Below are 25290 nucleotides of genomic sequence, written 5' to 3'. Positions count from 1 at the left end.
TCTGGTTTCTGAAGAGTCAGTGGCATGAGGATATAAAAGGGAAGGGCCTGCTCTAGACTATGGACAGAGGGCGTGACAATCAAATGTAATATACAGAACTTAATTAGGTCCTGATGTGAAGAAACCAACTGTAAAAATACATTCATGAGATAATCAGTAAAATTTGAAAATGTGTCAAGTATTAGATGAAACCAAGAAACTGCGAATTTTACTAGGTGTAATAATGATTCCATGGTTATTTAAGAAAATGTCTGCAAATATAGAAATGCACACTGAACTATGTAGAAATGAAATGACATTGAATTCGGGCGCCTGGGTGGCTCAGTGGGTTAAGCCGCTGCCTTCGGCTCAGGTCATGATCTCAGGGTCCTGGGATCGAGTCCCGCATCGGGCTCTCTGCTCAGCAGGGAGCCTGCTTCCGTCTCTCTCTCTCTGCCTGCCTCTCCGACTACTTGTGATTTCTCTCTGTCAAATAAATAAATAAAAATCTTTAAAAAAAAAAAAAAAATGACATTGAATTCTCTTTAAAGTAATTCAGAACAAAAAAGGAGAGAAAAAAGTGGATATAGGAAGTATGGCACGATCTTGAGCAATTCTGAGTAACTGGTACATACAGGGCTTTGTTGTACCATTCTTCATATACATTTGAAACTTTTCATAATACAAAGTAGAGAAATGAAAAGGAGATCAACATTACACCTTAAAATTTCCTTTTTCTGAACTTTAGAATCTCAAGAAGATACCCCCCCCACATCCCCTGCTGAGCAAAGAGCCCAATGAAGTTTGGTCCCAGGACCTTATGATCATGACCTGAGCTGCAACCAATTCAGATGCTCAACCGACTGAACCACCCAGGCGCCCCTTAATTTTTTAAAAGTAGTATCTATATCCCATGAGGGGCTTGAACTCACAACCCCAAGATCAAGAGTTGCATGCTCCACTGACTGAGGCAGTCAGGCGCCTCCCTAGAATTAATTCCAGTACTCAGCAAACGAGCATACACAAAACCACTCTGTGTAGTTTTTATGCCTGCAAGAGTGTAGTGGCACTACACTCTTGCAGGCATAAGAGATAGAAAAAAAGACCTAGTCATACTACTGAATATTTACAAAATGGCCACAGCATTTAGAGAGTAAACAAAACCTCTGACTTTATAATCTATTCCCCACATATGTTCCACAACTGAACTACTTAAAATACAGAGAGTGTTTCAGAGGAGGAAAGAAAACTCCCTGCCAGAGTGAGTTCACATTCACCATTTAATGAGACATGATTTCAGTGAGTCAGTAATCTACCCTTGACCGACTGAACTAAGAATGAGCGTGAGGCTGCCTTACTCAGCTTGAGTTTGGGAGAAGCCACATCGTCGTCATCGGGCAGCGGGCCCAGCTCTTTCCTTTTATCCTTGAGTAACTTCTCCAGGATGTGTGCGTCGTTGTACACCTGTATTCCATAAATATATTTAAAATTATTTTCTAAAAAATGTCCTATTGAAGTAGAACACTCATCTATAAAGAAGTTTCAAAACACAGGTTAGCCTAGTTGGGAACTAGAGATAAAGCCTGAGACCACTAGAGAGCCATCAGATCGCATCTCTGCGGGGTGAGCCTTAGCCTCAAATGGTTTGTTGTTTAAGCTTTCTAGGTGATTCTAATGTGCAGACATGAATGCTAAAGTTTAGAACTACTGCAGCAGAATCACTGCAAGTTTTTACAGAAGTTCTAAAACATAATTACGTGTGTTGCTTTCTTCACAACTCTCTCTTGCACTGGACCTTCAAGGTAGCAGACTTAGCTCAATGGGAAATAAAAATGAAAAAGTATATGATAGTTGGACAGCAATACTTCAAATACTGTTAAATGGGATTTAATATCAGTCTGAATTCACAATCTGGCCTCTGATCTGTGAAAAGCAACAATCCCTGGCTAGGCTCTCTCTGAAGACTGAAAAAGGGTGGTAATACGTAGTCAAAAATAAAGTTACTAACCTAATGGCCCCTACAGCTGCATCCCCCTATGACAGAAAATTTGATCACAAGTACCCTCAGTGCCTACTTTATTTTGTAATAGCAAGAGGAAAGGAAACACATGATTTTAAAGTTACTTTATTTCTGGGAGATTTTAAAGTAGATAAAGGAAACTCTAAAAGATAGATGCACCCTCATCCATGTTCACTGCAGCATTATTACCATAAACAAGACATGGAAGCAACCTAAGCGTCCATTCATAGATGAATGGATAAACAAACACACACACACACACACACACACACACACACACACACACACAGAAGAGTACTATTTAGCCATTAAAAAAAGAATGAAATTTTGCATTTGTGACAAAATGGATGGATCGTGAGGGCATTACGCTAGCTGAAATAAGTCAGAGAAAGACAAATCTGTATCATCTCATGTACATCTATATTCTGAAAAAACAAAAACCAAAAACAGAAAACCCAAGCTCACAGATAGAGAGCAGATCAGTGGTTGTCAGACACAGAGGTTAGGGCATGTGTGAAATGGATGAAGGGGGTCAAAAAGCACAAACTTATAATTATAAAATAAGTTACAAGGATATAGTGTATAGCCTGGTAACTATAGTTATTAATACTGTACTTCATATTTAAAAGTTGCTAAGAGAGTAGATCTTAAAAGTTGTTATCACAAGAAAAATATTTTATAACTATGCAAGCTGACAGATGTTAACTAGACATGTGGTGACAGTGCAATATGTGTAAATATCAAATCATTATGTTGTACACGTGAAACTATTAGTTACATGTCAATTATACTTCAATAAAAAACACAGATATAGAATATGAAACAAAAATATCAAAGAAGGGAGAATGTATTGTAGCTACACCGATAAAGAGCTAAAAATCATTTACTTAGAGATGCCTTTCTGATACTGGTAAACCTTTCTGAGGACATCCTGATTCTTTCTTTTTTTTTCTTCTAAAGTCTAATTTTCCTAACATGGTCTTTCTGATAAGCTTTTCTTCCTATCATGCCACCAAATTCTATGGATTCTTACCACACTATGTGCCCTTCCCACTGTTTTTTTGTTTTTTTTTTTAAAGATTTTATTTGAAAGACAGAGATCACAAGTAGGCAGAGAGGAGGAAGCAGGCCCCCCGCCGAGCAGAGAGCCCGATGTGGGGCTCGATCCCAGGATCCTGAGACCATGACCTGAGCCGAAGGCAGAGGATTAACCCATTGAGCCACCTAGGCGCCCCGGACATCCTAATTCTTATATAATCATACCATTTTGTGGACTATCCCTAGAGAAGTGCGGCTATTGCTGGTATTAACAACGAGCAAAGACTTTACTGTCGCTGGCTTTCATCTGGGTGCTACGTGCTCTGCATATGCTCTCTTGTTTAAATCCTACAATGACCCTGACGGAAGTACTATCAGTATCACAAGGGCACAGACAGGGAGAATGAGGCTTGGAAGAAGATGAGAAACTCACATGGGGACTGGAAGAGCAGGCTTCAAATTTAGGATGTCAGCTTACAGAGAGTATGAACTTCTAACCTTTGTAATGAACTGCCATTTTAACAATTAAGAAAAGACAAAGCATTAAGCTAACCACTGAGAAAAGCAACCTAAGTGAGGACTCTAGATCTGGTCTCTCAAAATGCATTTTACTACCAACACTGAAAAGGAAACGTGCCCAACCCCAGGACTCCCCCATAACCTTACCTGGGAGCCCTCCTCATTGTAGTGCCTGGCATTCCGGAACATCAGCTTCATGTCTTCTATCATTCCCTCTTCCCCTGCATACTTGTCGTTGCGAATGTTATGTTCAATTATTTTCAAGTCCATTGGCTCCAATATGATTTTATAATAGTCAGGATAGTCCTTTTTGGATGGTTTAACCATAAACAGATCACAAAGTCTTCTGCCTGAACCTGGCTCACGAGCTTCAAGAACAACATTGAATAAGATTTTCATTCGCTGCTTTCTTATGTTCTTTTTACTGTTGACGGGGGAGGTAGAAAAGGGGAGAAATGAGAAGAGGTTCAGTTTTCTTCATGTAGGGATGAACATGAAATGAAAAATTAATCTTGTGGGAAGGTGCTTCGTAATGATTACAATTTACTGATTACATATGCAACAAACACAGTAAACATGCTGACAGCTATAAGCAAATATAGGAGAATTTCTAAATAGTTAAAACACAGTGACTCTGGCAGGAGCAGCCAATGAACACCAGACAAACCTGTTTAGAATATTTATGAAATGCAATGCTAAAAAAAAAATGTTCTCTAACACCCAATGAAAATGAAATTGTTTTCAGTTGAAGTATGTTTTTTTGTTGTTGTTTTTAAGAACACAGCAAAAATGGAATAAAATCACTGATTCCCTGCTGTTACTAACAGTCCTCACTTCAGAAAACTAAAACCAAACACAAAGAGAATGTGCCATCTCTTAAGACAACCATTCTGACACCTGCATACCCTGGTGACCAGGAAACAAAGGGAGGCTATCTGCAAGGCTAGAGTTTCTAGTCTCAGTGGGTACATTTATGTGGTCTAGGTCAGTCCCTGCCTCCTCCAGCTCCATGGGCACGATGCCAACATCCCAACCTAGCTGAAGGAATGAACACTCTGTGGTTCACCTGAGCTCCTGAATAATTTTCATCCTTGAATGTGAGTCCCTGTCTTGTTCTCCAGATTCTCCTAGTGAGCTGTGATGCTAAGCGACAGATGTGTGTGGTACGGAACAAAGTCAAGGGACCACAGATTAGAACCCGAGGTAAAGAGGAGCCCAAGAGAACAGATAGGCTGTCTCCTATTTGTTGAGGAAGCTGGCTCAGAGAGGATAAGTGACTTGCCCAAGGTGAGTTTTCCAGTGAATCATTAGAAGAGATGATCTTTCCATAATTTCTGGCACTATCGGTTATGTTTTCAGAATAATGATAAATTCTAGCCAGACTCAAGCCTGCAGTCTCCAGACGAATACTCAAGTAGGTAATAAAAAGACATGATTTATGACTTAATGTCTATTCAACAAACATTTATAAGGTCATATAATGTAGTACTTAGAGATAAATATTTTTTTATCTGTTTCCTATCTTATAAATAGAAGGAAGTTCATTTTGGAAGCAAACAACGTGGCTGAATGGATCTCCTACGAAATGGGTCTCCTAGCCTAGTGACTCACTCTACTGCTGGATCATAAAGAGGCCAAAGGCCAGATATTTTCTCTCCGAAGTTCAAAATATGCTTTTTTTAAAAAAGAAACAAAACCCCAATAAAGAATAATTAGCAGATGAGAAAAGAAATATCTATCTTTAAGTCAAGCTTTTTAAAATGTGTCAAATGCCTATCTTCCAAACATCATGGAGCTAAGACAGCCTGAAAGCGGTCAGTTAGGAGGAAAAAAGGACCTCTGGGGGCACCTGGATAGCACAGTGGGTTAAGACTCTGCCTTTGGCTTGGGCCATGATCTTGGGGTCCTGGGATTGAGCCCTACATTGGGCTCTCTGCTCAGTGGGGAGCCTGCTTCCTCCTCTTCCTCTCATTCTGCCTGCCTCTCTGCCTACTTGTGATCCCTTGTCTGTCAAATAGATAAATAAAATCTTTAAAAAAAAAAAAGAAAAGAAAGACCTCTGTTTCCTGTGCCTTCACAGGAAGTGGCTCTGGGATCATTTCTGACATTTTCTCCTTTTAGTATTTTTGTGTCTCAATGTCAAGTAAGTAACAGTTAGATATGTTAGGAGAAGTTTCATTCAGTGTGAACTATTTCCCCAAAGAGGAATCTGGGCACAATGGTATGAGAGCAATAGCCCTCTCAGTCCAGGACTCAGTAAAGGGATAATGGAAGGGGAACTTGGGACAGAGCTCCACATGTGGGCAGAAATTAGAATACAGATGACATTAACCTTCAGGGAGCCTCTAAAGAAAAATTTCAGAATCTGAATTTGGTATCACAGAAATCGAAAACTACTAAAGGGGCACCTGGGTGGCTCAGTCGGTTAAGCGTCTCCCTTTGGCTCAGATCATGATCCCAGGATCCTGAGATTGAACCCCACATGTGGCTCCCTGCTCAGTGGGGAACCTGCTTCTCCCTCTCCCTCTGCCTGCTGCTCTCCTTGTGCTCTCTCTCTCGCCAAATAAATACATAAAATCTTAAAAAAAACCCACTAAAGATGGTTATGGTTTCTTTAGATCTCACTTGTATCGGGTCAAACTTCAAAATGAAGACTCAGAAATTCCATTCTGAACCTGTGAGCTTAAAAAACTCTCTCCAATAATCAACTCAAAGTGAAATTGCTCCTCAATCCGGGAATATCATGCAGAACAATTCAAGGTTTCTTTCTTGGTCCAGGTAAGCTTTCTTCCTTTCCGCGTTCCAGTATATCACCCGCAATCATCACTGGACTTTTCTAGATGAAGCTACAAATACTCTACAAATACAAATCTGAGAGTGGGTCCAGGGCAGTGTTTTTTTTTTAGGATTTTATTTATTTGACAGATAGAGACAAAGTGAGAGAGGGAACACAAGCAGAGGGAATGGGAGAAGGAGAAGCAGACTTCCCATCGAGCAGGGAGCCTGATGCAGGGCTTGATCTGAGGACCCTGGGATCATAACCTGAGCCGAAAGCAGACACTCAACAGAGCCACCCAGGTGCCCCTCTAGGGCAGATTTTTATGAGTTTTTTAAAGAGGAGGGAAAGCTTTTTTACTGAATTTTAGGGAGAATGCCAATAAAATAAAAGGAGAGTGGGATAGCTCTGAGACCAAGCAGCTTTGAATGGGACATATCCAAAATGTGAAATCTCGGGCACCTGGGCTCCCTACTCCCTACTCCATTGGGCTCCCTACTCAGTGGAGAGTCTGCTACTCCCTCTGGCCCTACCCCTGCTTGTGCTCTCTCTCTCAAATAAATATAATCTTAAAAAAAAAAAACGAAATCCAGATGCCTGGGTAGCTCAGATGGTTGTGTCTGCCTTCAGCTCAGGTCATGATCCCAGGGTCCTGGGATCGAATCCCACCTTGGGCTCCTTGTTCCTTGGGGAGCCTGCTTCTCCCTTTGCTTCTGCCCCCCTCTCTCTCTGTCTCTCATGAATAAATAAATAAAATCTTTTTTTTTTTTTGAAGATTTTTAAATTTATTTATTTGACAGAGAGAGTGAGCACAGGCAGATAAAGTGGCAGGCAGAGGGAGAAGCAGGCTCCCTGTCGAGCAAGGAGCCTGATGTGGGACTCGATCCCAGGAGGCTGGGATCATGACCTGAGCCGAAGGCAGCTGCTTAACCAACTGAGCCACCAAGGTGTCCCAAATAAGTAAAATCTTAAAAAAAAAAAAAAAAAAGTGAAATCTGAATTTAAGAGACTGAATTTATTTAAGAGACTACTCTGAATTTATTTAACAGACTACTCTAATAACTGAAATGTACTGTTTTAGGATTTTCATTACCAATAGTATCCTCTCCCCATTTGTATCATTTACTATTTACCAGTCATGTGTAATCTCATGTGTAACTGGTTTCCATCCTCAAAGGCAAGCAAAACTTTTGTTGTCTGGGTCACTTACAACCTTCTCTGAACAAACCCAGTTTTATTATTTTGTTGACATCTTTCCTGATCCTTATATTGTTTCTGACACTGAGAACTAATGGCCCATTAGTTTTAATCTATCAGAAAAAACTGAGTTAAATTTCATTCTCTTCTATAATAACTATATTAGCTTGGGTGGTTAGTGTATTTGCTTTATCTTTTTCCAATATGGATGCTGAACTTTATTATATCTGTGACTTTTGAAAGCAACTTCAAATACTTTCTGAAATGAGAAAAAAATTACAAAAAGACAGAAACCATATTCCCCTATATTGTACTTTATGTTTACTGTTTGCAATGTCACTTTGTTTTTCGGGTTCTTCTTAGACCCTGTCCTGCTCTCTCAGACCACTAACTGTAAGTTGTTTGTTTACTCCTTCCCATTTTGGGAAAAATGCATTAATCTCAGACCTTGTAACTGGCATACTCATTCTTCTGTTTTTAATCAGCACCCTTAAACATACTGCAGTAAAATGTATCTTAAGGGAGTTCAACCCAAGGGCTGTTTATCATCGTGTACTTAGCGGGCCACATTGAAAAGGGGACACCAACTCAAAAACAGACTTTGTTATAATAAGTATGCAGTTCTAGAATTTTACAGAAGATAGGCCATGATGGGTTCTGTGCTAACAAAATCATTATACTATAGCGATTCCAACAAATGGAAGTGTCTTGAGAAATGGGTGCTTTTTCTAACTTGCACAAAGATAAGAAGCTGGAAGAGGCTGTGTTCTGAATCAGATTTTCCAGGCCCAGCACTACCACCATCCTCCTGACTCCCAACCCAGCTTGAACCACTGCAATCACTGTCACTTTTTGCTTCTCTTAGTTTATCACCAAGTTTTAGAGGAACCTCCACAGCCCTTCTGGATCTGATCTTTCCTTTAATTTTTTTATGCCATAGTGTTAGTCTTTAACCTCATACTTTGTGGCTGACTATATTCTCAAACGTCCTTAACATTATATTTCCTCTGAAGCTATCACTTATAATTATATGTATTCACATTTGCATATATACACACAAAATTCCCATTTATGGTTATAGCTAACACTTCTTCCGCGTGCCAGGGGCTGTGCTAGTAAAGCACTGTATGTGTGACCTCATTTAATCCTCAAGCTCTAAGAACCAGGTACACTTACTATCCCAACTTTGCAGTTGGAAAACTGGAGGATTACAGGGGTCAAGCAAATACCCAAGGTCACAAGGTGAGCAATTAGAACTAAGACTTGAATCAGCTGATAATCACCAGGCTGCTTTTAAGATGTCCTTCCCTTTCCCAAAAGTCAGCACTTACCATGGGCCTCTCTACCCTGTTCATAGGCTCCCAGGTCTCCCAGCATTTAACTCCCTGGTCCTAGAGTTTCAGTGGTGTCTGCTGTTAAGCTAAATAAACCCAAAGGTTCTCTCCTTTACAAGGTTTGCTACATTTACTGCATCTTCACGTCTACAAGGAGTAAAACCTTTTAATAAAAATCTTTTAATAAATAATAAATCTTTTCTAATTAGTTTCCCAGGCTAGTAATAATGGACTACAAAAAAAAAAAAAAAAAAAAAAGAAATCTCCCGAGCCTTAACATCAATAGGAACTACTTCCAGAAAATAATCAGAGTTGCATTTATTGAGTACTAACTGCATCTAGGTCCAGTTCTAAGGGCTTTAAACACAACAACCACCCAGGTCCTCATGATGACCTTAAGTAGGTACAGTTACCAACTCTTTTTTCAGATGAAGAAACTAAAGTAAGGCTCAGATCACAGAGCTAATTAGAATAACTAGGATTTGAACTTGGGCAGTTAGGTTCTAGAGCTTGGGGTTATACTACTACTCCAAATGCCCTGGATTTCTATTTCTACTACTACCCAGAGTTAGTGCCATACACATTATGAATGACGTAAGAGAAATATAACCCATGATCTTTTTCTTAAATTTGTGATTTAAGAACATTTTTCTTAAGGAAAATATTAGGAAGACGATAATAATAACACAGTAATTTTGTAGAGTAGACTGCCTATGGGAGCAAAATGCAGATAACTTTAGAACATCTAAACTGCAAAGAAAAGCATGATAGGGAAATCCTACTTCCTAGAGCTCTTTGGGCAGTCATGCATGTAGTTCTATAAAACTACGTAACTGTGTACCTTGTGCAATTATTCTAAGACATTGCTCCCACACAATTTCATTTGTTTTCAACCTGCCTTGCTTCCTGGCAAGTAAGTTCCTGGCACAAAGAGGTGACACTTAAACATTTTCCTTTATGGCCTGTAACAGCAGAGTCTGGTGTTCTGTCAGCAATTGACACTCCATGAACGCCAGAAGGCTAAGGTGAAAATAAAAGCACCACACAATGATGACCAGGACTGTAATAAGGCAACTCATAATTTAAAAATCAAAAGTGACATGCAAAAGAATGGATGCTTTCAAAGAACTAAAACATGGGCAAGATCGGAGACTGATGAATGTATTCATGCTTGAGAAGCCCCAACCCAACACACAGATGCCAACCCAGGCTGACTTCACTTGGACTGTCAGCATTGGTTTTGATCCTTCTACCAGCCCCCCCAGTGTAAGAGACATCCCTGAAAGGGCACCAGCATCTGCCAGCCTCTGGACACTGGCAACACTGTCATATTCTCAGCCTCCACCTTCTGTTGCACAAGCACAACCACAATGACTGGTGAGGGCTTGTGGCTGCTGACAAAGCTAGCAACAAATCGAGGATTCAGAACAGACTGAGGCGAAGTAATCCCGAATTTATTCTACCAACTGTACTTCTCAACTATACTGCTTTCTTCACTCATAAAACAGACTGGCACCCAAATAAACTTATTTCACATGCTGACTTCACTTTTCACCTAATCAGTACAGACCATGCCACGGAAGTTATACTTTTAAAAATACGTTTATGCATATAAAAGGACTGCACACCTGGAGAGCCTCCTGAGACCCAACATCTCACTGTCAAGAGTGTTCCTGGGAAAGCAGAAACAAACATTACATGTAAAGAGAAACAAAACAAGCAACATCGGAGGGTCATGTATAAACCAAATACGATTGAGAAAAAAGAGGCTTATCCAATCCAAAGGATAAAAGATATTAAGAATACTTGGAACATTTTAACAGGAAAACAGCAGGTAGACTTTTGGGCAAAGGGGTGGGGGAGAAGACCGTACTCCCAGAATGAAGAGAACATACATTTTTTTCCACACTTTTTGATATTAGAAAAAAATAAGGCAAAGATAGAATTATACACAGTATTGAGAAGTCAAGTGGTACTTAGAAAACCTGGCCCTGACATCACTGGACAAGCTGACTAGGCAGCTGTGTTTGCCTGAATTCCCAAAAAGTCTATTTCTCATTAGCAAAACCTCGTAACATAACGAGCTACCTCCTAAAAGGCTCGTTAACATTTCTTTCTTTGACACAGTTCAAAGCGTAGGACTCGCTTCTCTAAACCTCTTACTCTGTCTACTCATGCCTGTATTTCAAAACCAGGTATGTTCTTTTATTGCTTTAGATATGATTTAAATTTGTTCTTCTCTTATTTGTGTTTTTCACTTCCTAGGAAACCTGTTTATAGAGACATTTTATCTGAAGGAGGATTTTATGAATTCAACAACGTAATGCTTCAATTTTCCTTTTGTGGGAGGTTTTAGAGCAATAACTTTCCTGTGATTTACTTGGGTTGTCCCACCAACTATAAACCACAGAGACCGAGAGGTCATTAAGGATCTGACCTGGGCTAACGCTTCCTCAGAACAGTTGTAATGCTCAACTAGTTTCAGATCTCTTTCCATTCGGTGTTGGCACTAACTGTACCATCACTTTGCCTCCATTACCTTCTTTTGCCTTAGAAGTTTTTATCTTTGATGGGTGACTGATCTGGAAAACACAGGTGATGCTGTAGTAGTTATATAATTACACTCAAAGATGTCCTTGACTTGATGTTTCTGATCTGGTTTCACATTTTTCCTCCGTTGTCCCTGGTATAACAAGGAATTAAGAACTTGGAAGGATGAAATTCATAGGCCAGTAATGGAGGAGACTCACATCTCAGGGTACACCAATCAATTTCGTTACCATGGCATAGCACAGCAGTTACTCCCAAAGCTAAAAAAGTTTTCCCAAAAGCTATTTGTAAGAGGTAAAGATGGGATAGCTTCTCTTTTGTAAACCACTTTTTAAAAGCCTCTGCTCTCAGTGGATCTCTTAATGTTACTAGTGACTTCTTCATTCAACTCTGGATCTGCCCCCACTATTAGTGATTAGCTTATTTCTTGTTTGTGGTGTCCTCCCTGGAGAAACTGCTGCTACAAAGATGGTGAGACAGTTAAGGCTGAGGGAGAGTATGGTGTTCGACAAAGATCGAGCCAGAGAAACTCTGTGTGGGAGGCGTAGACAAAAGAGTCGCTCTTGCACGATTCTTTATAGGAGTCCAGCTTCAGAATCTGACAGTGAAGAGCCCTTCCACAGAACCCATGAGAGAAAGGAAGGGTGACGGAAGTTCGGAGAAACACGAGAAAGAGAGAAAACCAAACAACTAGCTTAGCATTTTATCAACTACAAGAAGTTATGACTTGGTAGTTTATAATCTGACATCCTTAAAATGGCAAATAAAGATCAGATTAATAAGGAAAACCAAAGACTTGAGAGTATCAACGATTTACTTTGCTGTAGTGATAGTACTGAATTTTTTTGCAGTTCACCACGTAGAAATTACCTAAATGAGATTCAAGTGGCTCTCCTGAAATGCCACATTAAAGCAAAATGGCCCAGACAGCCAACAGAGTAACATGCTTTGCCAAGCCCTGTAAGGAGCTGTCACTTTCGTCCTTGCGATCTACAGCCATTCCGGCCCTTGTACCAACAGCAGTGTTGATCATACGATTCACAAATGAATTCTAACAGAAGATCTGTTAGCAAATAATGAGAGCTTGTAAGCAAATTCATACCTGACAGCTTAAAGACACATTTTTCTGCACTTACCAAAAACAAAATAATAGAAAAATAGATGTCTCCATCTATGAGAAGAATATGTACCTTTTTCTTTTGGCACTACCAGCATCAGAGGTGGCTGAAGAAATCATGCTGTCTCCATCCTCAATGTCGTCCCTCCTAGCAAGCTCCTTCTTCTTTGCCTGAAACAGAGAAGACCCTGGGAGTCAAGCTCTCTTGCTGAATGCTCCCAGAATGTATGAATATTAAACAGCTAGACATACCAGATTCTCTTAGAGAAATACAACCACTATAAGATGCACAGAATTAAAGAGTCAGTAAACATTTTCAATAACCTGGTCTGACAAAAGCCTGCACGACCTGTAGAAAAGTAGATTAAAAACTGGATCTGGCAGATTGAGGATGCAACACTAGCTCAAGTACCAGACTACAAGGGCACTGGCTTGTTCAAAGCTCTGAGGCAAGTTGTAGGAGTGTCCTGCCATTTTTAGGTGAAGCCACTAAAGACAGTTTTTGGTGCCTTGGACTTCTTCAGCGATGCTGTGGCTAAGAAGAAGGTTTAATGCTAGAGGTGAAAGAAGATCTACTTTCAACACATGCATTTTTAAAGACCTTCTGCCAAAGAGCTGAAAGTCCAACCGCTGCAGACTTAGGGAATGCATGCGCAGTGCCGAAAGGAAATACATGAAATGCGCAGCACTGAGGCCAGGATCAATTACACAGAATGAAGATTCTCCAGGGGATCCAAAATTCTTTAGTTGTTTCCTTGCTCTGGGATTCTTTTTCTAGAAAGATTCTACTCAAAACTGACAGACACAATTTGTATTTCGTATCTCTGCCTTTCTTCAAAACGCCTAGATGACCCATGACTTCCCGTGCCCACTAAGTCGTGCTCTCAGAAAGGATCTGATAAATTCCTGAACACTGTACGATGATTAGTTACCTTTACCTAGGACCAATTTTGCTACCTTAACAGTCGCAAGTCTAGAACCAAAGAAATAAAATCTACATGATAGAGTACCATCTGCAACTGGAGGGAAACTTCCTGAGGCCCTAAAATTACCTCCCACGCACAAATCCCTGCTTCTTCCACTCACAAGGCTAGCCCAGTCTAAATTATTACTCCTACTCTACATGTTCCTGACAACTCTAAAAAAACATACTCAGCAGTACTTGTAATTGAAACAAATGATGTGATACTGCTGGGAGAAATCACGTATCTTAAAAACACACACTCCCAGTCTGTAGAATTATTCCAGTTGTCCGTACTGCAGCTAAGCAAATCCGGGGGATCATACCTGCATGACCTGCTGCAATTTCAGAACTCGCTTGTAGATGGCTGAATTGGGAACATTATAGCGTTTGGCATTTTCAAACATTAAATTCAGATCACACTCCAAATGATCTAAAGTTTCATATTCTTGGTTCTTTAGTTTTGTTCTGTGAAAGACAAACACAGGGCTACAATTTACCATTATGAAAATGATGGAATACCCTTACTGAAAGTTTAGTACAAAAATCCTAACACGCACTAGCTGACCTCTTTACTTGTGATACTGATGAGAGGCCCATCTACCTTCAAGACAGAAAGGAGACAAAAGCACCATTGTATTTAGGCAGTAGGACAGTCTACCTGGAAATCCAGAAACATAAGAAATAATAAGAGGACCTACGTGCCAAGGTGGTCAATTACAGAACACATATATTAGCAAAAGTACTAATGTCTGTTAGTGGTTAACATGCAAACCCCAGGAAGAAAAAAAAAATCACGGAGGTTTTAAGATACCTTAATGAAGAACCATGGTGATCTAGCCACTTCTGATAAGAGGCCATTCCAGTTCATGAAGGTTAATGAAAAGAGAAGGTACTCACAAACCATGAAAGGGGATATATATACATACGTACAACTAAGAGGTTGTAAGATGGCAAGTGAGAGGCAGATACATTAGGGCCCAATGACTACTTTTCTTCTAATACAAACATCTGCAACTAATTATGAAGGCTTAAAATTAACATTACTTATTTTACGTAAGTCTTAAGGATTCTGATATCTTTCAGACTATGGCTGTTGTTAATACCAACTCTCATAAAGTCCTTTATAAATTTTACTTTAAAGATTTATGTATTTATTATTTCAGAGAGAGGGAGACAGAGCATGAACAGGAGGGGCAGAGCAAGACAGATTCTCAAGCAAACTTTGCACTGAGCACAGAGCCTGACCTGGACATGATCCCAAGATGCTAAGATCATGACCTGAGCCAAAACCAAGAGTCAAATGCTTAAGTGATTGTGCCACTCAGGCATCCCTACATTTTGTTTTAAAAGATTTATTTATTCATTTGAGAGAGTGTGTGCATGGGAATGCACACAGGGGAAAAGAGCAGGGGTGGGGGAGAAAGAGACTCTCAAGCAGACTCCCTGCTGAGTGGGGGGGCCATGCAGGGCTTAATCCCACAACCCTGAGATCATGACCTGAGCTGAAATCAAGAGTTGGATGCCTAACCACCTGAGCCACCCAAGTGCCCCATGTCCCTTATACATTTACATGAAGTGAAGAGTCAGTTTGCCCTAACTCTGTATGCACACAGGATAGACTTAAATCTTTTGACTGAAGTACTTGTACACTGCTTAGAAAGACATGTACTGCTTAGAAAGACACGAATGTCAGAGAACACCTTGGGGGTAGAGCAAACAACCACGCACAAACTCAGCTCTCAGTACCAGCCTACGTGGCTAGCACTGAGCATTTAAATTACAGCCTCAGACTTACTCCTGCCAACTCTGAGAGTAATTACTCTGAGAGTAATGTGCTGACTATTCTCAATCCCCACAAAGAACAGACATGGAAGTCAAACTTGTAAATGACAATCTACAGACATTTATCAGACTGATGTCCACCAAAATTAGAGGGGGACAGGATAGGCACAAAGGGAAATAAAAGATGGGGATGACAAGCCCCAGCAAAGTGGAAGGTAGCATTTGGGCCACACTGTCTAGCTCCTGCCCACTCTTTCATTTCTGTTGCCTTTTAAATGATTTATTTATTTTAGAGAGAGAAAGAGAGTGAGAGAGTATATGTGCTTGGGGGGCAAGGGGCAGAGAGACAAGAGAGTCCTAAGCAGACTCCTTGCTGGGCATGGTGCCTGAGGTGGGGCTCGATCCCAGGACCCTGAGATCATGACCTGAGCTGAAACCAAGAGCTGGATGCTTAAATGACTGTGCCACCCAGGCGCCCCTCTTTTTATTGCTTTTGATGACACTCAACTATCATCCTTCCACCAAAAAATCTTCCTGGGACTGTGCCATATAATAACATTAGCCACTAGCCACATGGGGCTTTTTTAAAATTGAAGTAAAATTTAAAATCTAGTTCCTTACTTGTACCAGTCACATCTCAAGTGCTTAATAGTCCCATGGCTAACATATTGGACAGGGCACAGAAAACATTTCCACCATCATAGAAAGTTCTACTGGGCAGCACTGCTGTAGATTTCCATGTTGCTCTGATGCAGAGACAATGGAAGGTAGGCCAGGTCCTGTCAGGCACCACTGGCCATGTGTCCTTGGAAACGGAGGTAGATTAGTCACGCTAAGAGCTAACCCTTCAAAACTCTAGTGAGCTACCAGCTAAGCCTCAGTCATTTCTGTTCCTCACACTCCTCTACCTGTGTGCCAGACAACTGTCAAGAAATAAGTTTAAAAAGGGGGGAGAGGTGCAGAATTACTGACTTAACCAAGCAAGGTTTCTATTAGAAAATTCTAACTTAGGGTGCCTGGGTGGCTCAGTGGGTTAAGCCTCTGCCTTCGGCTCAGGTCATTATCTCAGGCTCTTGGGATAGAGTCCCGCATCGGGCTCTCTGCTCAGCAGGGAGCCTGCTTCCCCCTCTCTCTCCCTCTCTCTCTCTGCCTGCCTCTCTGCCTACTTGTGACCTCAGTCTCTCTGTCAAATAAGTAAATAAAATCTTTAAAAAAGAAAAAAAAAAAAGAAAATTCTAACTTGGAAGAAGGTTGTAGGCAGGTGTTTGGGTTGGCTGAGAATATGTCTTCCTTTACACTAGACTCATTATTTAGACTAAAAAAAAAAAAGGCTGAGGGAGAAAAGAAACAAAAGACAAAAACTGTTGAGTTAATGGGGTGCCTGGGTGGCTCAGTAGTCAGGCATCTGCCTTCAGCTCAGGTCATGATTCCAGGCTCCTGAGATCGAGGCCCGCCACCAGGATCCCCATTCAGTGGGAAGCCTGCTTCTCCCTCTCCCACTCCCTCCGCTTGTGTTCTCTCTCTTGCTATCTGTATCTGTCAAATAAATAAATGAAATCTTTAAAAAAAAAGATTGTTGAGTTAAAAGGGAATCTCTCAACACCTATAAAACTGTCACTATCTTTTCCAAGGCAAAGAGTATAAAAGACAAATTTCCAAGCTATTTTTTTAATGAACGGCAGCTTTAATTTCCATGTTATTTTAAGAGGATCAAATAAACTGACTTCCTGTATCCTATTTGGGTACAAAACCTCCTAAGTTTGCATTAAGTAAAAACACCATAAATTTTACTGATCAAGTGATGAAAACAGAAGTTATAAATACAAAACCGTGAAACATTATGTTGTTCGCAATCTCATTTTCTAGAATCCAGCGAGTAAAAGAATTTTAATTGCTATTATTTGAAAGGTTAGTTATCTGTCCTGATAAATACCAGCCTATTCTAATTTTGTCTAGTTGAGATATATTTTTACCTTGTCACCTCTGAGTATACTGTAGAACCCAACTCGCACTGTGAGAGTTATGATATTACTTATTTCCTATTATTTTTAATGATGAGGCGGTGGGGTTTCAGTATTCTATCTGAATTCCCAACATTTGTTTTATTGATTGATTGACTGATTGTAGGCTGCATGTCCAGTGTGGAGCTTGAACTCACGACCCTGAGATCCAGAGTCGCATGCTCTACTGACTGAGTCAGCCAGGCAACCCCCAATGACTGTTTTATTTTATTTTTTTTTTTTAATATTTTTTTTTTTTTAAAGATTTTATTTATTTATTTGACAGAGAGAAATCACAAGTGGGCAGAGAGGCAGGTAGAGAGAGAGAGGAGGAAGCAGGCTCCCTGCTGAGCAGAGAGCCCGATGCGGGACTCGATCCCAGGACCCTGAGATCATGACCTGAGCCGAAGGCAGCGGCCTAACCACTGAGCCACCCAGGCGCCCCCCAATGACTGTTTTAAACAGAAAAAGGGAACCAAGATGAGCCATCTTTCAGGTACTGTTTCAGCTAATGAATTCCCTAAGAACTGCCTGTGCTTATTCTGGATTCAACTTTAGATAAAAATTTAAATAGAGTTTAACTGTTGTATTTAAAATACCAATAATTTTTAAAAAATCAATAAAAAGTATAAGCAGAAAGATTTTTGTGCTTTGTTCAGTTGTAAGAAAATGAACATTTAAGTTCTGAGTTGCATGACTCTATAGTCTATAATCTGACACACAAATGCCTATCATGTTTTTATTTGCCTTGACTCTATTACAGTATAAATGTGTATTTAATCAAATTTATTTCTCAGTTTTCATATAGAAGTAATAATCAAAGTATACTCTAGACATGTGAAAATATTTTTACCTTTAATATGTTTATCCATTTTAGTAAGGAGATACATGTACAGGCTCAACCACAAGAAAATGGATTTCTATTGAGTAATGTAGAAAGCATCTTACCTGATCTGCTGTAGGGATATAGGCATTTTAATTTGCTGATAATAATCAGGGTATTTTTTCTTTGAAGGCAAATGGAAAAAAGGTTCAGCTATTAGCTGCCCTTGGTTATTCCGACAACTCCTAACTGTGTCATAAAGCTGATAAAAAGGATTTGAAACATCCATAAATGAAGTAATGCTCTCTGCTTCTGATTCTCCTTCTTCATAACGTGCAGCTAAAAAAAGACAAAAAAGGGGAAGAAAGAACCATGCTTTAAAATAAAGCTCTTTTAACAACCTTCCAAAGTAAGATTTATATGTTTGAGAATACTTATTTTAAAAGAAGAGTTGCCAGCTGTCATTAAAGATGCTGTCAGTAGTGCTTAATATAATTGCATATTTACTTAGAGAAATGTTACACAGAAACAGAATAAAGTGTTACACAGAAAACATTATACTGTTTTTTAAAAGTTACAAAAGAGTTTCTCTCTTTAAATGTGCTTTTTTTTTTTTTTAACATTTTATGTATTTATTTGACAGAGAGAGACACAGCTAGAGAGGGAACACAAGCAGGGGGAGTGGGAGAGGGAGAAGCAGGCTTCTGGCTGAGCAGGGAGCCTGATGTGGGGCTCAATCCCAGGACCCTGGGATCATGACCTGAGCCGAAGGCACACGTTTAACAACAGAGCCACCCAGGCACCCCTTTCTGTTTCTTTCTTGACAGTCTCACTACAGATGTGCCTATTTTATTAATAGTTTTAACAGAAAAACTCTGACTTTATTGTTTTTTTCTACCACAGGTTTCCTTTCTAACAAATTCATTTCTGCTCTTAGCTTTCTTACCTTTTCTTCTAATGTCTCTGCTTTTATCCTCTTATTATTTACTTATGTTAGATGTTTATTAGTTCACTTTTCTTTTCTAATTGAGAGTGAGAGTGAGAGAGATCAGAGGGAGAGGGAGAAGCAGAGTCGCTGAAGAGGAGAGAGCCTCATGTGGGGCTCAATCCCAGGACCTGAGTTGACGGCAGATGCTTAGCCCACTGAGCCACCCAGGAGTCCCTAGTTCATTGACTTTCAGCTGTCTGTTTAGACAGACATTCAGACCTAACCTGCTCTCCAAAGTACAGCTTTAGCTTTGTCCCCACTGTTTTGATATATACTGTTCTCATTATTGCTATTGTTCAATCTCAGGTAATTAAATTCCTATTATAATTTTTCCTTTTTAAAAAGAAAAACCCAAGCATCTGGAGACTTTTGTATTTCCTCAGTGTTTGGGTTTTTAACTTTTACCTTTTAAAGATTAGGTGTTTACCACAGCTGTATTATGGTCAGAAATAATACCCAACTTTTAAATTGGTTGAAATTCGTTTCATGGCTAAGTATATGATTAATATCTGTGACTGTTCCACAAGAATCAGAGGAATACTTGCCTGTTTATTTCCATCTTGTGTCAGCTGAATAGTACCCCCCAATATATCCAAGTCTTAATCCACAAAACTGTGACTATTACCTTATATGACAAAAGAGACTTTGCAGATATGATTGGAAGTTAAGGATCCTGAATTTGGGAGATTATCCTGGATTAAACTCTGAGCACTAAATGTCATTGCAAGGGTCCTTATAAGAGGCAGGCAAGGTCAAAGGAGAAAGGAGACGAGATGACAGATACAGACTGGGAGTGCTACATTTTGAATAGAGAGGAAGGAGCCATTAGCCAAGGTATACAGGTAGCTTCTAGAAATTAGAAAAGGAGAGGGAATGGTTTATCACCTAGAGCCTCCAGAGGAACACTTGCCTGCCAACAACTTGACTTTAGACTGCCAACCTCCAGAATCAAAGAGAATACATTCGTGTTGTTTTAAGCCACCAAACCAAGCTTATAGTAATTAGTTTTTGCAGGAAACAGGAAATAAACACACTGGTGAGAAATAAGCACTGTGTATTCAAATAATCGTCTTCACTGGTTTTCTGGCTGCTTATCTAGCAATGGAAAGCAGTGAACTCCCACTCTAGGGCAATGTTTTCACTTTCTCTGCCACCTTCTATCTGGTTGTTTTATGTATTTTGAGTTTTGTAATTTATTTTCCTGCTGAAATAAACCTTTTGTCATTATGAGGTGAATCCTTTCTATCCTTGGTAATGCTTTCTGTTTAAAAGTTCATTCTATCAGAAGTCAATGTAACTATCCTTTGGTTATTATTTGCCCTATGTATATTTTTCCATCCTTTCACATTAAACTTTCCTGTATTTTGACATTTCAGATGTGTCTCTTGCAATCAGCATACAACCGGATTTAAAAAAAAAAATCTAATCTAAAACTGTTATAATTGGCAAATTTGGGTCATTGACACTGATGTGATTTCTGATACAACTTTTGTCTCTCTCAACTTTATACTTTCCACTTGTCCCATTTTCTCTGTTTCTTTTTGCCTTCTTTTCTTATTTTGTTTTTGCGGAGGGGAACTGAAAGGCTACATAAAGTAGTTGGTCTCTAAAACAAATCACCTCCAGAACACAGGCCACACTTTCTGAATTTTGGGGGAGGGGGTTCTGAATTCTTATGTCTTCTCTCCATGGGCTCTTGTCCCTCCAAGATCATCAGTTATCCCTTCTTTGCTATTTTAACTGTATCTTAGCCCTAAGTTGTTTCCAGCAGCAGGAAGTAGAAACCAAATAGATTAGAATCTTGGCTAAATCAAGGGTAAACAGCTATGCAGAGCAGCCTGAAAGATCTACTACATACAGAGCTGACTGGCAAGTACTCTAATAGCTAAGGTTACTAAAGAAGAACGCTAGTACTATTTATTAGAAAAAAAAAGCAAACAATAAATGCTTTTTAGGTGGGGTTTCCTTTAATTTGTTATGCTACTTATAAGGTTAATGAAGTAACCAAATGTTAGAAGGAAACCTAAACATAACATGTGTGTCACTTTTATAACCAGTGAAAAACAAAGCTAATAAAAACAAATTTTCCTTCAATTTCTGATAACACGACTTAAGTTAAAAAGAAATTCTGAGATGAGTGTCAAAAAATTACATCTATACTCTAATAGTAATTTTGAACCTTCTATGCAAGATTTAGTAGAAAATGAGACACACAGGTGGAAAAATCTGTTCTCATACTTGATGATGAAATCTGACAATAGGCCAGAGTAATTTCATGAAATAAATTTTATCTGTACATATAAAAATTGTCTGTAGTAAAATAAAGAAAATTACAGCATACTTCAGACAGAGACAATGAAATCAAACATACCTCTACAGCTGTTCTTTGCTATTTAACAGATAGTGTACTTTTACATGGATTTTATTGTCCAATGTCCTGTGTTGAACTTGTTTAAATGACAACTGACTATGGTGCTCTGATTGTAATTTACATCTATCTTTTTTTTTTTTTTTTTTTTTTTTAAACATTATCTTTAAACCAGAAGCTCTAGCCAGGAAGAAATTATAGCCTACTGAAAATACAAGCCAGTGACCTGGAAATCTAAGATGGTATGAATATCTCCCTCGGGTTTCTCAATGGCGTCACTAGTACTCACTCACTATTTATCATTATACGCTTGAAACCAGGATCTGCTAAGGCTAGTAAATCAATTGTTCTTATAGAAGTATTTATTTACTTAGATACAAGATATAACACTAAATAAGGTTTTGATAAGTTGGCCAACGAAAGAGTGCAGTCAAAACACAACAAAACAGCATGTACTCCAAAAACTGACAAACTCCCAGCCAGACCAAAGTTACTGTAAGTTTCCTTCACTAGAAGATCCACTGAGAAGGCATTAACTGGTCATGACCTAATACCCACCAGCTAAAGCAGCATCCTCTTCACTTTCTGAGCCATACTGAAGTGCCATGGTAATTGCTGACAAACGACCCCCTTGGACTGTTCTTTTATTACTACAAAGAAAAATAAGTAATCAGAAGACAGGGAAAGAGGTTATAATAATTTGGTTACTTTAGAGGAAACAGGAACTGTTAAGAAAACATTCACATCAAAGAAAAACAATTTCTATTCAACTGTGTGCTCAATTTATCCTTGTACTTTTAACAGTCCCCATAAGCAATCTTAGCCAAGACCAATTTTTTCTCTGAAAAGAGAGGGAGTGGTGTAGAAAGCCTAAAGAAGGCTACTTCCAATTGTGTTACTTAAATGCAGCACTACTCCTTATTTTACAAAAAATAAAGATTCATTCATCTTTACTGGTTAATTTTCTTCCAAGATGTTCAAAATCCTACAATGAACACAAATTCTACTTCGAATACAGAATCTTTTAGTATTTTTCCACAATTTATTTTACTGGAAATATTAAACACTCCCTGACAACTTCTGCTTAATCATTTTCCAGAAGTCAGGCAGGTCAGGCGGACTATATAGCACCTCAACCTTTTAAATAAGGGTTATTTGATAACAATTGTCATAATAACCCAATTATACCTCAAAGAATTACTTCCTGATAGCCATCAGGCAAACACTAGTAAGCCTAGCCTCATAAACAAGGTCAGTTCTCAGACTAAACACACTCACTCTCTCACCGGTAATACTTGCTAGTGGGATTTCTCTCTTCACCAAGGCTGCCTTTACTGTGAGAAGGACCTGTCAGCCTGGCTGTAGCCAAATTTGATGGAGTCCTATCCAGAGATAAGATTAAAAATAAATAAATAAATAACCTCAGAAAACTGACAGCTGGAATCAGAATGCTAGGTAAACAAAAAAGGGAAGCAAGCATTTTTTTTGTTGTTTTGTTTCTAAGTAGAAATGCTCAAATATTTGAGCCATTACTGTACAGAACACTTTGCTCCAAAATCGCAGGACTCTGCCGAAGAGAATAGATGAGGGCTGGTCCTGGAGTGCTTATGGTCCCTGCAGTGACAAAGGATCTGGTAATGAAGGAAATGTCAGGGACAGAAGAAAGCTTTGAAAGCAGCCACCTCAGCTTCCATTTCTTGAAAGAGGCAAGGAATCCCAGAAGTAAGACTTGTTCAAAGTCCTAGTCCTTGCACAAGAAAGAGGCAGGATGAGACTCTAATCTCCTGACATCTGGCTAAATGCTCTTGCTGCCGATATAAATATATACCATTAAATATAACATAAAAATACCATGATATTATATAGATGCTTGCCATATATAATATACATTAATATGTAGTATGTCACATTTAAATATGAATATGTACCTATATAACAATGAGTAGATAATAGTATTTAACCTCAAAAATTGTTTGTTTTACAAAAAAAAAATTTTTTTTTAAGATTTTATTTATTTGTCAGAGAGAGAGCAGAGCAGAGTGGCAGGCAGAGGGAGAAGCAGACTTCCTGCTGAGCAGGGAGCCCAACATGGGACTTGATCCCAGGACCCTGGGTTCATGACCTGAGCTGAAGGCAGATACTTCACCTACTGAGCCACCCAGGTGCCCCCAAACTGTTTTTAAATAAAGCCTTTCAGCTGCAATGGAAGGGTTGAGGAAGAGCTATATCTATTCTCTTCAGAATCACATTATCAACTGTAATTATACTTTTCAAATGCAATATACTTCTTGTTTTCCACTGCATTGATTCCACTAGCTAGAAAATTTGGTAAATAAAAAAGGCACACGGATTTAGACATTTTATTTCATTATTATTATTTTTTAAGATTTAATTTATTTGAAAGAGAGAGAAAGCACGAGCAGGAGAGGAGCAGAGGGAGAAGAGGGCTCCGTGCTGAGCAAGGGGCCTGATGTGGTGATTGATCCCAGGACCCCAGGATCATGACCCAAGCCAAAGGCAGATACTTAATTAACTGACTGAGCCACCCAGGTGCCCCGAGTATAGACATTTTAAAAACATACCTTATTCGAAGGCTTGACTTAGCCATTTCATGATGTTCAATTTCTGCCTTTTTCATATAAAATATTTTTTTAATAGAATTTGCATCCTGTCAAGATAAAATTACTTGGTTTAGGAAAACAGGGACAGTCTAAAATGCCATCAGTCATGCACTGGACACTTTCTATGGCACTCTTCCATTTGGAGTCATCCATTTACTATCCATAAAGCTGCATCCTCTAACCTTTCCATCTTTGAGAACATCATCACAATTATACATAAGTTAAAAAGCCTCCCAGCTCTTTCATAATTAGTCAAGTAATGCACAAAGATCTAACAGTGAACAAGGAAAAATGGGTGAAAATTCAATGAACTCTGTGTCCACTGACTTAAAAACTGATACAAAGATACACTTCTAAGATTAAAGGCTATGCACACAAATTTAGGATGAATATACTTGCTTAAATCAATAGCATATTAATATATCAAATCTAGTTTCACCTCTCTCTAAAATTTATTTTACGGAAAATAATCAGACCAAAATGTACAATCTTAACTACATCAACAAACTATTAGTATTCTACTATTAATGTCCTATCAAGGACTAAGAATACAAGAACTTCATAGCTCGTTTCTGATTTTTACTAAAAGTTTCTTAAAAGATGAATATTGATTAAAACTGAAGATAGGTTAACTACCAAAAGCAACTCTATTTGAGGCAGCATTCTGAAAGTCTAAATGATTTTTTTGAAGACTATTTATTTATCTGACAGAAAGAGATCACAAGTAGACAGAGAGGCAGACAGAGAGACAGGGGGAAGCAGGCTTCCCACCTAGCAGATAGCCCAATATGGTGCTTGATCCTAGGATCCTGAGATTATGACCTGAGCCGAAGGCAGAGGCCTAACCCACTGAGCCACCCAGGTGCCCAAAAGTCTAAATGATTTGACTCCCCAAAGGTTTTCTGAAAATCCTCTGCTAAATTCCCAATGACTTATCACTAATACAAAAAATGTCTATAAGCAACTGTGTTACAGGACTGTAAAATTTGTAGGAGAGAACTGCAAAGCAATGAAAGAGACATTTCACAATGTGTGTTGCACTGCAGAAATTGCTTTTTATATTTATGAAGTTTAAAGGAGAGACTAAATCAATATTTCACTAAAAAGTAGATCAAAACCAAACCTTCTATCTTACATTAAGACAGACATATAAATAAATGGAACAGAACTGAGATTACAGAAACAAACCCATACACCTTAAGTCAACTGATTTT

The 25290-nt window shown here is 39.1% G+C and overlaps 1 protein-coding gene across 50 annotated transcripts in view; it reads right to left on the bottom strand.

The window, feature by feature from the left end:
- The window catches only part of PBRM1 (polybromo 1), a 128294-nt gene that overhangs the window by 66530 nt on the left and 36474 nt on the right, over positions 1-25290 (bottom strand). For 31 of the 50 annotated variants that reach the window (XM_082701028.1, XM_082701052.1, XM_082701067.1 and 28 more), the window contains 8 exons: positions 24038-24123; positions 22742-22837; positions 22014-22105; positions 18225-18438; positions 13818-13959; positions 12604-12701; positions 3704-3980; positions 1338-1443 (listed from right to left, as the gene is read on the bottom strand). In XM_082701028.1, the coding sequence (XP_082557154.1) occupies positions 1338-1443; positions 3704-3980; positions 12604-12701; positions 13818-13959; positions 18225-18438; positions 22014-22105; positions 22742-22837; positions 24038-24123 (1111 nt within the window). Of the gene's footprint in view, positions 1-1337; positions 1444-3703; positions 3981-10491; positions 10537-12603; positions 12702-13817; positions 13960-18224; positions 18439-22013; positions 22106-22741; positions 22838-24037; positions 24124-25290 lie in introns of all 50 variants that reach the window. The other 19 variants (XM_082701026.1, XM_082701051.1, XM_082701025.1 and 16 more) reach the window with 1 other exon arrangement.

The sequence above is a fragment of the Mustela nivalis genome, assembly GCF_964662115.1.
Source record: "Mustela nivalis genome assembly, chromosome: 1".
Taxonomy (NCBI): Eukaryota; Metazoa; Chordata; class Mammalia; order Carnivora; family Mustelidae; genus Mustela; species Mustela nivalis.
The sequence above is the reverse complement of the archived record's forward strand: the minus strand, read 5'-3'. Positions and strand labels throughout refer to the sequence as shown.